General features: G+C 40.1%; 1 protein-coding gene across 2 annotated transcripts; it reads left to right on the forward strand.

Moving 5' to 3' along the window:
• The first annotated feature begins 18 nt into the window (after positions 1 to 18).
• On the forward strand, positions 19 to 15754 carry cul3b (cullin 3b). 2 transcript variants are annotated; one of them, XM_077540314.1, is made up of 17 exons: positions 20 to 411; positions 1277 to 1602; positions 7590 to 7787; positions 8992 to 9105; positions 9189 to 9349; positions 9450 to 9564; positions 10141 to 10369; positions 11120 to 11265; positions 12337 to 12513; positions 12588 to 12758; positions 12941 to 13048; positions 13179 to 13303; positions 13558 to 13654; positions 13873 to 14007; positions 14090 to 14276; positions 14399 to 14544; positions 14637 to 15754. In XM_077540314.1, the coding sequence occupies exons 2-17, from the start codon at positions 1540 to 1542 to the stop codon at positions 14766 to 14768; spliced, it is 2304 nt and encodes a 767-aa protein (XP_077396440.1). In that variant the 5' UTR covers positions 20 to 411; positions 1277 to 1539; the 3' UTR covers positions 14769 to 15754. The 2 variants fall into 2 exon arrangements, with proteins under 2 accessions (XP_077396441.1, XP_077396440.1); XM_077540315.1 differs by lacking the exon at positions 1277 to 1602 and having other exon boundaries at positions 19 to 411.
• Positions 15755 to 15900: the final 146 nt, after the last annotated feature.

The following is a 15900-nucleotide window of genomic DNA, read 5'->3' on the forward strand; positions in this document are numbered from 1 at the left end:
ATGCTTAGCGACCGCTTAACCTCTTAATGTACAAACAACCGTAGAAAGATACGAAGGGAGTAGTATTTTCGGTGAACTATTCGTCCAAACATGACAAATGTACCAAAAACGTCCATAGTTATCGCGACACACTAGAACCAGCCGTTCTTAACCGGTATTGGCAAAAGATGGAGTTTGTTGGAGGGGAAGATCCATCTACTTTCACCATCGGCCTGATCAAAGCAAGCCACAACGTTCCCCCAAGTAACTTATCGCAATATTTTAAATTATCTCATTGTGGAGAAAAGCGCCTACACATGGGAGGACTTTGACGCCATCAAGAGCCTGGATTCTTATAACTATTTTGTGTCTGGATAGGTGAAGGATATTGGCTGCGTTCAACACGACAATGTTTGTCTCGTAGCAGCAAATGTATGTTCTATTTATCTTTTGGTTGACACGGGTTGCTGCATGGTTTAAAACGTTATTCATGAAATAGTTTGTGTCCGGTCCGCGGCGCCTCCCAGAACGGCAAACATCCCATAACAAATGAATGTAGAAAGCTTGATTTTCGGCGAGCGTTTTCGTTAAAAGTATATATATATATATATATATATATATATATATATATATATATATATATATATATATATATATATATATATATATATATATATATATATATATATATATATATGTCAAGTGTCACAAAAACAAACAAAAAAAACCGCGGCTAGCTAGCTAAATAAATAAATAAAAAGTTGCGTCGTACTTTCACGCGAGCCACCGTGCCAGTCTTTTATTCCTCACTGTCTTCCGTCTGGTTTAGCATCACTGCCGGCAGCCGAAAGAATCATCTCCCTTTGAGATATTAGAGCATCCGTCGGCCCTGCACAAGTTCACCATAGCATTGGTTGATTTATCAACTGTATGACCTATTTTCTAGCTCACACTGATTGCTTTCTAATTCACTCGCGTTGACGCGCTGACCATCACCGCTAGGGGCGCACTAACGTGATGTCACACTGGAAGGTTCTATAGTGTAAATACATTCACATGCGGGCTCCAGGTGGAGGAGTGTAACCGTCACTTGCCTTCGGTGCCGGTTGGCGCCTCCGCCTGGGAGACCCCATGTGGCTTACATGAAGTAACCTTGTGCGTGAGTGAGTGGTTTAGAAGAAAAAAATACCATTCACATGCTACTTGTGCAATTTGAGTAGTAAATCAAACCATCCGATGAAAGACTATTGATGCTTGAATGCAAGTAAAATCATAAAGTGTGTGCGTTCATTTTCAGGTGCAATGCCATCTTTTCCGCAAGTCTCGCGTGAGTTGAAGCGCGTGAGCTCTGCGCAATGAGACTTGTAGCTCGTCCGCCATTGCTGAGCCAAGTACTACTAGCGAATTCGGCTGTCAGTGTCAACAATAAACTTACTGCGTCGGGACGTGGAGCTACGAGGTCGAGTGAAAACTAGTCGGCTGCTCCAGTAACCAGTAGTCGCCCCGTCCCTCCCTGGAGAACTTTTTAATGTGAATACAGAGCCCACGGACGAGGCAACCATGTCTAATCTCAGCAAAGGCGGCACCAAGAAGGACACCAAAATGAGGATACGGGCCTTTCCTGTAAGTGAACGCCGGAGACGATGCCTTGCCTGCCCGCCAGGCGGTGACTCGATCGCCGTGGTCTCAGGCTGCTGGCTTGTAGCTCTGAAGCTAACCAGCTGAGCAGTAAATGACTAGGAGTAAACGGTGGCGGCCGTCAAATCGCGTCCTACCCCCACACATTGTAGCTCTTTAGCTGGCATGCATGTATTATTTTCCTCATAGGGAACGTTTCATAAAATGCTTTCGACAATAGCTTAAAAAACTCGCTAACGTTAGCTTAGTGGTCGGATGGGTCTGATGCTAACGTTAGCTTGACTCGTGACACTTGTTGTTTTGGCTATTTTTGGCTTTGACAATAAAATGCCAAACGCCGATATAACTTAATTCGAACGTTTATTGTAACTGAAATCTATGCATTATAATGTCAGCTTACATATCAGCGACGTACAAGAACAAACAGACGTCGCTACATTTAGATCGATGCTAGCAATTCTTCGTGCAGTTAGCATTGTCCTGGGCGTGCAAATGCAGTAATGTCATGTATACAAGATCCTAACTCAGTGGATCGATATTTTGGAATTGCAGTGGTGTTGAGGAATCTTATCCGTCCACCTGACACTCCCTTTGTCTGCAAGTCATCGGAGGACCTCGGATTCAGCTGACCTCATTTAGCGTAAAATAGAAATTCATTCGTGGAACTGGCTGAGGCAGCTTGAGTATCATCCAAATGGACTTCTGGCTGCTTTTAGTGTTCTAATGATGGCCTGAACTGTGTGACCGTGCCCTCACACTGCCTAACTGTTGTTTACGTGATCAGGAACGGGTGAACCTGTTGATAAGGCCCATTGGCATCAAGTATTTATATGTTGGGCTTACCTTTTGGCAAGACTCCATGAAGGTTGTGAATGCCCCAAAATAAAATCACTGTTGGAAAAAAATAATTGTAATTAGGCATTGGCTGATATTGGACTCTGACAGTATGGTAAATGTGAACAAAAGTATTGCGGTATTAAAATTGCAGCTCTTAAATGTCCTTTAAAAAAAAACATTTGGGTAAATGAAATCAGCATATTTCCCCATTGAACACAAGCTATTTTATGTTTAAACAAAATATAGACTATTTGGTACATTATGAAATATACCAGGTTAAATTCAAAGAAATAAATGTTAATATGCTTCTATTTGTACAACATACATGTGGGCTACTCATGTTGCCCTTGGGCTAACGAATACACCCTGGCATCTACACATGCCCTCTTCTTTTTTTAAGCATCAGTGTAGCTGTGTCTCTTTTGTCTAACCTTTCTCACTCCCGCCACTTCCATGCATGACTTGCAAGAAGGAGAGAGAAAAAAGTTAATTGGAGGCAATAACTTCAAATAGGAGGCTCGTTTAATCAAATCTGCAAGCAACCAATCAAGCAGCCTTGCTTCGACGTCCCCTCAAAAAAATAAATAAATAAATAAAAAGTCAACTCAGGGCTCGACAGTGCGAGCATTGCACTCGCAAATGCGGGAAACTTTCAACTGCGTGCTGGTGAAGAAAAATAGCGCTAGCGCATGAATGTTCCCTCTGCACAAACGTACATTCGAAAGTCGCCATGTCCTCCGCTGGGTCTCCCACAGCAACGAGAGCGCGCCGACGTGCGCCGACCCACAATCCAATAGTATTTGAGTGAAACATGACCCGCTGCAATGTGATTGGCTGGCTACTACCTGATCAGCACAGTATACGTCTACATGCGCACCGTGCAGACTACAATTTACATACAAACATGTATAATATGGCACTTTTCCACCGGACCGGTTCCACACCCAAGTGGCATTTTTATTTATTTATTTTTTGTCCCGCGGCGGCAAAGCTCTCCATTCACAAATAGCTTTGCGACTCGTGAGCCGGTCGTGAATCGCAATATTTCATCCATGGTGGTCCATGTTAAATTGTAAATATGGTTCAATGTTGGCGTGACTTGCCACTTCTGAAATGTTTTGGCTTGGCTTGGCTTGGCTTGGAGAGTTCAAATGATCCCGCCCCCTTCCCGCCGCGCGCCTCCTGTAACGGAAAAGCAATGGAGGCGGTTGTGGTGTGGTACCTTGCCGTGCGGGGCTTAGGGAAAAGCGGCAGTGATTCAGATTTCCCGAATGAATTCGATTCACAAGGGCCGGATTCGATTCGATTCACTATTCACAACGATTTTCGATTCAATGGGGTATATACTACGGAAGAGGCGGGACTGTTTTTGCACATCAGTCTGGTTCCGGTTCGGTTTGCGACGTGTGGGCTGCGTCAAAATACTTATGCTGCCAACTTTGTGCCCCTCGGTTGCGCGTTTGCAACCCGGACCGGATCCAAACTGATGTGCAAAAACAGTCCCGCCTCTTCCGTGGCATATACCCCATTGAGGAATTCATGCTGCACCTATTTTAGACAATCAAAAGTACCAGTGCTGTAAATAGTAGAAACCTTTTGCTCTAATTTAATGCATTAGTAAAAATATAAATATTTACATTAAGAATTTAATCCATGGCAGTTCCATTGAAAATTAATTTTATTTAACATGGCCGTCTACAAACAATACATAATCATTTAAATCAATTACAGCCACAGTACAGGCTGTGTAAATAAAGTGACACGACATTCACGGTGTTGTCACAGTTTTTACGCAAATGTTCCAGTGGCGGTTGAGGCAAGGGGGTGGCTGGGGAGACGATCGATACTAGCTTCCTCCGTGTAAGTGGTGCGGGCTCGGGAGCGTTTGTTTGTGTGTGTTGGATGTGTCGTGTGTGCGTGGGGGTGGGGTGGGGGGTTATCGATACATGTTTTTATGTATCGATACTGGGATATGAAAAGGCGTATCAATACGATATCGATATATCGATGTTTTAAACCCAGGCCTACTTATTTTTGTTGTTGCTTTGGATGACAATTGTCCGTAAGTACATGCGATGTCAATATAAAAAACACTGTAGATTTATTTTTAGTTAATTAGGACAATTAGAGACTGTTGAATGTGCAATGTAACTAGCTACTAGAATGAAAGTGTGTCGTATATATATAGTTAGCTACATTGTTTATTTTATTTTCTAGTTTTACGACTTAAAGAGGGTAATGGTCAGAGGCCATTGTTCAAATTAACAGCACAAAAGGAAAACAAAGTCTGGTTATTTGGAAATCGTTAACTCTCTGCCTAGCTGGTGAAATCTAGAAGCGTCGGAGCGAGGACAGCATACAGATGAAAAGGTCAGGGGAACATCGGCCGAGGAGCAGGTGAAGGGGAAAAAAAAGTACTGACTTTTACTGAGCTAAACAAAATAATGTTGACGTGTTAAGTTATACGAAATTATTGACTTGTTTTGATAGCCACTGCCGTTGCAGGCAAACCTCGCATTCCAATTAAATATTTTGCAAATATATCGAGTTGCGTATGCCTAAGGTCATGCTGCACCTCCACAAAAAATGGTGCGACCAAATCCTGTGCTGTGCGAGCAACTAAAAATGTTACTCGCACCAGTGCTAGTAGTGGAAAAGTTAGTGTAGAGCCCTGTAAGTATTAAAATTCTAGCTCGAAAATATCCTTTTTTGAAATATTTGTGTAAATAAATAGCTCTTTTTTTTCATTCAACACAAGCTTTTTTATTTATACAAAACATATTTTCTACATTAAGAAAACGTATGTATGTAAAGTTTAAATAAAGAAATAAATTCTAATGTTATTATAATTCTGTTTTAATTCTTACCAAGTCAGTGTCCCATCACTGGTGCACTATTTTTTGAGTAGCCCTGTGGGCTACTCGTGTTACCATTGGGGCTAACTAGTACTTGCTGGCAGTGCACCTACACATGTATATGTTATATATTTATTTATTTATTTTAGTGGATAATGCAAATGCATCTGTGTCTCGCCGAACATCCCGCTGACTCTCCTCCACTTCCATGCCTGACTTGCAAGAAGGAGAGAAAAAAAGTTAATTGGAGGCAATAACTTCAAATAGGAGGCTCGTTTAATCAAATCTGCAAGCAGCCAACCATGTACTGCCCTGCTTTGACGTCCCGTCAAAAAAAAAAGACAAGTTATAGCTCCAAAATGTGTTTTTTTGAAATATGTGTCTAAATAGCATTTTTTTTTCCCCATTAAACACAAGCTTTTTTATTTATACAAAACAAAGTATATTTGCTACATTAAGAAAACATGTGTATGTTAAGTTTAAATAAAGAAATAAATGTTTATGTTATTCTGTTTTAATTATTACCAAGTCAAGTCTGGTGCGCTAATTTTTGGGCAGCCCTACGAGCTACTTGTGTTGCCCTCGGGGCTAACTAGTACATGCTGGCACTTACAGATGGATATGTTATTTTTTTGAACGGATAATGCAAAGGCACCTGTGTCTTGCCTAACATCCCACTATCTCTCCTCCATGCATAACTTGCAAGGAGGGAAAAAAAATTGTAATTGGAAGCACTTAAGAGGTGGCTTGTTTATTTAGCTCTGCAAGCAGCAAATTAGAGTGCCCTGCTTAACATCCCTTCAAAAAAAAGAATAGAAGAGCAAACACAGTGCCATAAATAAATGCTTATTTGCAAAAGACTCCCATCATTGATACATTAACCTTCATTCATTGTTCATACAACGGACGTGTAGCGAACAAATACTCTTGGATTGCATGCGTTACAGTTGACCAACCATCATAAGTATTTTAACTTGTTAGTGGGCTAATTATTGCCATAGGACAAGTAATTTTTTTACCTGATTGTGACTTTATGGTGGTGTTGAGCGTCAAAAAATAAAAATAAAAATAACACTGAAGGTAGCATGTCAGGGACAAAAAATTCTTTGAATTCAACTCTATGTATCTATCCGGAGGTGTTGTTAAGCACAATATAATCTCATTGCAGGAGTTACACTGAAGCGACTGGTCATTTATTTGAACAAAACTAAGCCACAATTTCTGACGACGTGCGTGTGTGCACACTTCTTTGTCGGTTCAAGCGGCTTCTTCGGATGGGCAGACGAGCACTCAGTAACTTGGCTGTGCTCAAAACACATTCTTGTGCTCCAAATTTCCTCTTAACTTTACGTTTTTTTTGTTTTGTTTTCCTGTTTAATTATTATTTTTATTATTTTAAACTTCCTTGTGCTAAATGTTTTAAAGTTTGTTGAATAATGTTTTAATATTGTTTTTGTATATTATTTTTAGTAAATTTTGTAACCTATTTTCATTTATTTTTCCTTCCTCTGAATGTTAACTACTGTTTCTTGATGCTTATGTGTTGCCTTTCCTTGTGTAAAGACATTGAGTTGCCTTGTGTATGAAATGTGCTATACAAATAGACTTGGCTTGCCTTGCCTTGCCTTGCCTTAACGTGCTTGGAATTGTGGCACCAATCTAACGGCATACTTTAGCCTCTGCCTACAGAATGGAGAATGCCAGGGTCGGATTTTTTTCCAATCCAACATTTTAACAAACTGATTTTGCATTGACGTTCATGTGTCTATTGCATTACATTGTGACATTTATGGGTGGATAGATCTTAACTCTACTCATCTATTTCATTTTGCTTCCAAAATGATTATCCATTGACCATCTTATTTGGCGACAACAGGCACATAACACTCGCACCAACAGTTCCTTATGTGACAAAACACTGTTTGATTAGTAGAATTAATCTCCTGTTAAGTTTCATTAAGATGAGTCATAGTTTGACACTGTGACGTGAGTAAGCTCTCATTTGCAGCATTTCCTGGAGCACGTCTTTGTTAAGGTAGCGCATTTGTTGTGTACTAAGAAGTGTTCGACCACATTGAAAAGATACATAATGCGAATTAACTTAGGAGAGTTAAGTCAGATTCTTTAAAAAAAAAATGGATGGAATCACAGTGTAAAATAATAATGATGATTTAGAGAGGAAATTTACAATTTGAATGCCATAACAGGACAAATGCAAGATTCACTTATAATTTTGGCATAAAGCTATGACAACATGATTGATGTCCTGTTGCCTTGCAGATGACTATGGATGAGAAGTATGTGAACAACATATGGGACCTCTTGAAGAATGCTATTCAGGAGATTCAGAGGAAGAACAACAGTGGCCTGAGCTTTGAGGAGCTTTACAGGAACGCCTATACCATGGTGCTCCACAAACACGGAGAGAAGCTTTACACCGGACTGCGGGAGGTTGTCACCGAACATTTGATTAACAAAGTAAGACTTTACAAACAGTTAAAGAATTTTCACTTTCTACACTGAACTTGTAGAACGATTAATATAAAGCTGAGATGTTTGTTTTTGAGAAGTACAATGAAGAACAAGCAACTCACAAATGCAATTGTTGTGTAAGTGAACAAGACATGGATTTTTTTCCTAATAAAAATAATAGTGTCAAGTGCTATTTTTGTTATATGCCATGAGATGCTAAAAAAATGGTTAGCAGGCTTCAGCTTCAAATTGCCCAGAGGCTGTAGTTTGAAGAAAGTTCATCAATACTGGCTTTGGCTCAGAATCAATCCTATCATGTACACAGGAATGGGAACAATATAAATTAAATTTTAGCAAAATAAAAGCTTTGTTCTGAATCAGTTACTTTTCCAGGAACCACCAGTCTTTCTACTTTAAATAAATCCACTTACTTCTACTCCTCTGCCCTTCTTTTGGGCAAAAAGTGCTGTTGTAAAAGCAAAACAAACACACTTGAGTCGTAGAATCGCACTGACCAATGCTGACTTTGACACACCATAACAGTTTGATATCCACAATTTAAATACTATTTTTTTATGGCGTGGTCACAAACATTTTTTTTTTTTACATGCTTTAATGCTTGACCTTTTGAATATATTCAATTGACCAACTTCACAAATCGCAACAGTAAGTAATATTAAAATTCAGAACAGCGGTAACTAACTCTGATCCTCGAGGGCCCCTATCATGCTTGTATAGATGTTTCCCTCCTTCAACACACCTGATTCAATTGATCAGGACCGTTGTGAGGTTTCTTGTTGTCCATCGATTATTGTACCCCCACACAAATGCGTTTACTATAAAACATGTATTGCATTTGACTTCCTAGTCAGATTTGTCAGCAGGACATCTATATGTGGATGTGAAAATGGTTTGTGTAGTTTGATCTCATGAAGGGGAAGGAGCACCTGCGATTACCCATCAACACTCCAGTAGGAAAGAAAAAGGGGAGGTCAGCGTGCCCTTAAAATCTACTGTGACGTTAGCTTTTTTTCCTCTCTCTTCTGCTGAGTCACACTGCAGGGACTCCTATCACACTGCTGAATGTCTTCTAGTGGAGTTGTAAGATATAATTAAGGATCATCTTTGTAAAGGAAGACAGGAAAGACATAAGAATGTTTGCGTAATGTGCAGTTTTCTGTTCAATTGTACACTTTCCCCACCCCAAAAGGTACGAGAAGATGTCCTCAACTCCCTGAACAACAACTTCCTCCAAACCTTAAACCAGGCTTGGAATGACCATCAGACTGCAATGGTGATGATCCGGGACATCCTGATGTACATGGTCAGCTGATGTTTTCTCTCGGCCTCACCGAGCACCTTGAGACCACCATCAAAAACACACTTGTCTTTTCTGCTCCTCCACAGGACCGAGTTTATGTGCAGCAGAACAACGTGGAGAATGTCTACAACTTGGGTCTCATCATATTCAGGGATCAGGTTGTCCGCTACGGGTGTATCAGAGATCACCTCCGACAAACACTACTGGACATGATCGCACGTGAAAGAAAGGGGGAGGTGGTGGACAGGTAGAAGACCAAATATCTTTTTCTGCATTTATTGTCCTTGTGTTTGAGTGAGCAGAATTTATTTGGAATTAATGTTTGGTCTGCTTCGACTCTCCATTAGGGGCGCGATCAAAAATGCCTGCCAAATGTTGATGATCCTCGGTCTCGAAGGCAGATCGGTTTATGAAGAGGACTTTGAAGCACCTTTCTTAGAAATGTCTGCAGAGTTTTTCCAGGTCTGTCCTATGAACACGTTTCTTTTTTTCTGTGGAAACCTGCTCAGGTATCTGTTGAAAATGTTGTGTTGTTTTTTTTTGTGCCCTTAAATTGTCGCAAGATGCCGCCCAAAGCCCTATTCCAGGAAAGTAGTCGTCGGTAAAATAACATATATTGGGTGTCTGAACAAAAAGCACCAGAATTCATAATTAATATATAATTCCTTTTATGAGCAGTATGACTACTTTCTTTGCTGGTCAGTCATGTCTCTCACATAACTGCGACGTCCATCATTACTACAAGGCATTATATGAATTTGTGTTAATGTATGGTACAGTATATATCATGTGTATATCAATATTCCCCTTTCATATACATTGTTGGCCAATATGTTGGATTTATTATGTTGAAGCTTCCAATATTGGCAATGTCCCCCAAAATCCCACATTGTTTGAGTTTAAACTTAATACTGTATAGGCAATTATAATAGATAGACACAAGGTTTAAAATTAGGTCAAAAACAAATCAATTGAACAGGACTCAGCAATGACTAAATATACAAAGAAAATTAACATTGCATTTCATGTTTCTCTTAGATGGAGAGCCAGAAGTTTCTTGCCGAAAACAGTGCGAGTGTGTACATCAAGAAGGTCGAAGCCAGGATTAATGAGGAGATTGAGCGGGTGATGCACTGCCTAGATAAGTCCACCGAGGAGCCCATTGTCAAGGTAGTGGAGAGGGAGCTCATATCTAAGCACATGAAGACCATTGTGGAGATGGAGAACTCCGGTCTGGTCCACATGCTCAAGAATGGCAAAACCGATGGTAAGAGAACTTTTTCAGAAAAAATAAAAATCCACAGTGCAAGTGCACCACAACTATGCAGTGTATGTAATGGAAAACTTGATTTGTCAGTCAACTGTATGTTCACTAGGGGTGTGAATTGCCTAGTACCTGACGATTCGATTCGTATCACGATTCACAGGTCACGATTCGATTCGATACCGATTAATCCCGATACGAATTTATAAGTCGATTGTTGCGATTTTTTTTCATTCAAATTTAGAAAATACTAATCAGTAAGCTTGTAGAGTGTAAGATTTATATGAAAATGTATTATTTATTTATCTGAAATTTCAGTCTTATAGAGGTTGTAATCTGTTTCATGTTTGAACAGCATTAAAATAAAATATTAAGGCTTAATGTTCCGTTCATATAACATTCTTCCATGCTCAAGGTGTGAATCCTAACCCGAAGTCAGACGTTTTGTTGAATATTTTTCCATTAAAAATGGAAGTTTAAAAATCGATTCACACACACACACAAAAAAAAAAAAAGGCAATGATGATAAGACGTTGAATCGGTAAGACTACCGAATGAACAATTCTGAGCTCTTAAAAAAAAAAAAAAAAAAAAAAAAAAAAATCGATTTTTTTGTATTGAATCGATTCGAGAATCGCGCGATGTAGTATCGCGATATATCGCCGAATCGATTTTTTTTTAACACCCCTAATGTTCACCAAAAAAAACTCATTTTTTTTATGCTACAAGTGATACATCCTGTTTGATCCACAGATCTGGCATGTATGTACAAGCTGTTCAGTCGGGTTCCAAATGGACTGAAGACCATGTGCGAGTGTATGAGCTCGTACCTTCGGGAGCAAGGCAAGGCTCTCGTGTCTGAGGAGGGAGAAGGGAAGAACCCTGTGGACTACATCCAGGTACACCTCGACCACTGCAACATACAAACGTTTTCAGAAAAATAGCTTTTATCGCACCAATCAGAAAAGAAACTATGTCATGATTTCTTTTAAATTGTCGTACTAAGTACTGTAACTAGCTTTGAAATCTTGAACTTTTAATGAGTGCCTTAAAGGGTGTTAAGTAGGTTTGTGTAAATTGAGTGCATTTATGGTAATTTTATATAAGGTTATTTTAGTTAATTAAAACTAACAAAAAAAAATAAAACGAAAATGCTTTTTCAAAAACGAAAACTAACTGAAACTACATTGTATGTTTACAAAACTAATTACAACTAACTATAATTATAGGAAAAATTTTGTTTGTTTTAGTCTTTGGTAATTCATTTAATGCATGAACATTTGGAGATGATTTTAAATGTGATTTTAAGTACGGTATATTTATTTTGATGTTAACTGCCGAAATTAGGACATTTGAAAGTGTGTCACAAAAGTGATGTCATCTAGCAGCAGCCAATAGAAAAGCACTCTCAGATGACATCACTCCCATGGTGTTTTTTAAATATTGCGCTTAAATAATACACATTTTTTTTAAACTAAAACCAAATACCGAAACTAACTAAAAATAAATTAAAACTAAATATTTATAAAATAACTGAAACTAATTTAAAAAAAAACACACAAAAAAACAGAATCACCCTGAAAACTAATTAAAACAAACTAAATTTAAAAAACAAAACTCAAAACGAAATAAAAACTAACTAAAATGAAAATTCTAAAATTACAGTATAATAACCCTGGTAATGACTCAGACACCTGAGTCACATTTTGTTATGAAGAAAAGGCGACTCAACATTAAGAAATGTTGAAAATGTTGAAGCTCACCACTGCAATGCAAGTCCAGTCCAGGATCATAAGACTCCTCTAAACCTCAAATTCGAATACAACATTTTGGTGTCTGACTCCCTCCTGACTGTTTTTGGCACGACCTTGTAAGAATGAAGTCAGGTATTTTGTGTAAGGTGTTTTCGATAAGAAGGTGCCATGTCCCTTTGATTGTGTATGCCTCACTCTTCTCTCTTCTTTCCACAGGGACTACTGGACCTGAAGTTGCGTTTTGACCGTTTCCTCCAGGAATCTTTCAATAACGACCGTCTCTTCAAGCAAACCATTGCCGGTGACTTTGAGTACTTCCTCAACCTCAACTCGCGCTCGCCTGAGTACCTCTCACTCTTCATCGACGACAAACTGAAAAAAGGAGTGAAAGGGGTGAGTTCGTCAATGTCCGTCAGCTGACTTCTCACGAGCAACCACTGTATACATTTTGTTGTTCTTATCTTCAGCTGACAGAGCAAGAGGTGGAGTCCATTCTGGACAAGGCCATGGTGCTGTTCCGCTTTATGCAGGAGAAGGATGTGTTTGAGAGGTACTACAAGCAACATCTGGCGCGCAGGCTGCTCACCAACAAGAGCGTCTCGGATGACTCAGAGAAGAATATGATCTCCAAACTCAAGGTGTGGGACATATACCGGCATGGACTTAATTGGATTTGTTTTCGGACTAAATGGCACAAATACAAGATTCCAGTTTAGAGAACAAAATTCATACACTCAACAATCAGCTGATTGTAAATCATGAAAATGTTAGTATGTATGTAAAATTTGGGAGTGTCATCCTTTTGTTCATTCTTTGTCAGACTGAGTGTGGCTGTCAGTTCACGTCGAAACTGGAAGGCATGTTCCGAGATATGAGCATCTCCAACACCACCATGGATGAGTTCAGACAACATCTGCAGACCACCGCGGTGAGCCCACGCAACATGCCGCAACTCAGTGCCGCCTCCTATAATAGCACACACAAAGTGCTGAACCATTTTGAAAAATAATCGAATTATCTAAAGACAAATTGAGATTGAATCTGTGTTCTGACCTCAGGTGTCTCTCGGAGGCGTCGATCTCACTGTGAGGGTGTTGACAACAGGTTACTGGCCGACACAGTCGGCAACACCAAAATGCAACATCCCTCCATCACCTCGACGTGCTTTTGAAATCTTCAGAAGGTCAGCCCGTTGAACATGGCATTTTCTTTGTTTTTGTTTCTCCATTTTGTTTTAGTTTAAGCAGTTTAACCTCATGATTTACTGAGGCCAGATCATGTCCCTAGAGATGTCTTGTCAATTGCCAGCAAATCTATATCCAAACAGGATACATGCTAATTTGATTATACACCCAGTGTAGTTTCAAAAGGGAGATTCGTGAAGCCACAGTGACGATTCTTTGATGTTGATCTTGTGCGACTTCAATCTGCTTGTAGGTTTTATCTTGGCAAGCACAGCGGCAGACAACTCACACTGCAGCATCACATGGGCTCTGCAGATCTCAACGCCACCTTTTATGGGCCGATTAAAAAGGTATTTCACGTACAAATAATCATTTTCTGATTCTATTTCTTGTTCACTGAAAGAGATTGTTGCATCATCAAGAGGTGAACACCCTGTGGGATCATTTCTTGCTCTGCTTGATATCATAGCTCAACTTCCTTTGGCAAAAATGAGTGTTAACTCGGCTGAAAATATGTTTTAAGAGAGGTTTTGTTTTTTTGAAGCCATAACAGATGTTGTGTCAACAGGAGGATGGGTCAGAAGTCGGCGTTGGGGGAGCCCAGGTAACTGGTTCCAACACCAGGAAGCACATCTTGCAGGTGTCCACCTTCCAGATGACCATCCTCATGCTGTTCAACAACAGAGAAAAGTCCACCTTTGAGGTTGGTCATCAATTGTCCTTACACAACTCACACCTCGACTGATGCGGGACCTTAATGTTTCCGTCCGTTTCCAACCCTGCAGGAGATCCAGCAGGAGACAGATATTCCGGAGAGGGAGCTGGTGCGGGCGCTGCAGTCGCTGGCGTGTGGGAAGCCCACTCAGAGAGTCCTCACCAAGGAGCCCAAGTCCAAGGAGATTGAGAACGGCCACGTGTTTACAGTCAATGACCAGTTTACCTCCAAACTGCACCGGGTCAAAATCCAGACAGGTATGTTAGTCGATCAAGTCCTGATATGGAGCATAGGACTAATTTTTCTGTATGGATTGAGGGTCGATTTTCCATTTTTCTCATGAATCCGTGTCTTGACATTTGTCATTTGCGCCCCCTAGTGGCTGCTAAACAAGGAGAGTCCGACCCAGAGAGGAAAGAGACCCGACAGAAAGTGGACGATGACAGGAAGCATGAGATTGAAGCTGCTATTGTTCGCATCATGAAGTCTCGGAAGAAGATGCAGCACAATGTCCTAGTAGCAGAGGTGCGTTGGCGCAAAGTGATTGGAGATTTTTTTTTTTCTTTCACAAGGCACATTCTGGCTTGTACTCAATTATTTTTGTGTTTACCCCCCAGGTCACACAGCAGTTGCGAGCACGATTCCTCCCCAGTCCTGTAGTCATCAAGAAGCGAATTGAAGGACTCATTGAGAGGGAATATTTGGCACGGACGCCCGAGGACCGCAAAGTGTACACCTATGTAGCGTAAACCACGTGAATTCAATGCACCATAGAGTCGGGAGAAACAGCGAGCCTTGTTTTTGTGGACTGCTTATACGATTGAATGAACTTGGAAGTGCTCTCATCGTTGATTCTGGGATACACTGGGAAGTTTCACTTTTCTTCCATAAAAAATGTTAGGGGAAAAAAAATCATGCAAAAGATGGGGAAGTTTTCTAGCAATATTAGATTTCTTCTGCTAACAGAAATGACCGCAAGGTCTAGTTTTGTACAAAAGTATGTTTTTTGTGGCCTTTGGAGAGAATTGTGAGAGCCTGTTTGACCAAATGGTTGAAGGAGTTTTGTTGCTCGGTGGTTACTAAGCAGACATGTTGTGGCTACACGGAGACTTAAGAAAACGTTTGAATTCACCCCCCTGTTTTAATAGTTGATGTCTGTGTTCCGTTTGTGTTTTGTTGCACAACGATGGCTGTACAGACACTCTTTCCCCTTTCTGAGAATTTGAGGTGGAGGGCAAAGTGTTTACTGGCTTACTACGGCAGTGGCGTTCAAATTCACTTTGAGTACTTGAGGAAACTTGACAAGTGCTTAATTTATTTTGCAAACCCGTCTGCTTTTGAGGTTGTTAAATGCCTGAAATTACTTGCACCTCCTATACTGTTCAATGCCATTGTCACAATATTTTTTCAGAGGCTAAAACCCCATATAAAGCCACATAGATGTTTTGGTCCATCACAACATTTGACTCAGGCCTGGATGAGTGACCACAAAATGGCGGCTGCTCTCTGAATGGCTACATCCTGTGGTGCAGGTTGTTTTTTTTGTTGTTGTTTTTTTGTTTTTTTCTTTTTTGTTTTGTTTTTTGGTTCATTCTTGGTTTCATTTTTGAATGGGTGGAACCTAACTAGCACCATGTTCTAATGTGTACAAATTGTAAAATAATTATTGTACTCACTGCGAAGGTGGATTGTACAGGGCCTTGTTTTCATCATAATAAATGTAGAATAAAAAGGATGTTCTTGCTTTTGTTCTTCCAACAAGATGGCCTGAGCAAATGTCAGATGCCTCTGCAACCATCAATTAAATGTCCTTCAAGTGCAACCCACTCATTTATCTGTGTAGCTCTGCAAGGCATCCCACAAACCAAGTGCAACTCTCAC

Source organism: Festucalex cinctus, chromosome 13 (assembly GCF_051991245.1).
Source record: "Festucalex cinctus isolate MCC-2025b chromosome 13, RoL_Fcin_1.0, whole genome shotgun sequence".
NCBI classification, from domain to species: Eukaryota; Metazoa; Chordata; class Actinopteri; order Syngnathiformes; family Syngnathidae; genus Festucalex; species Festucalex cinctus.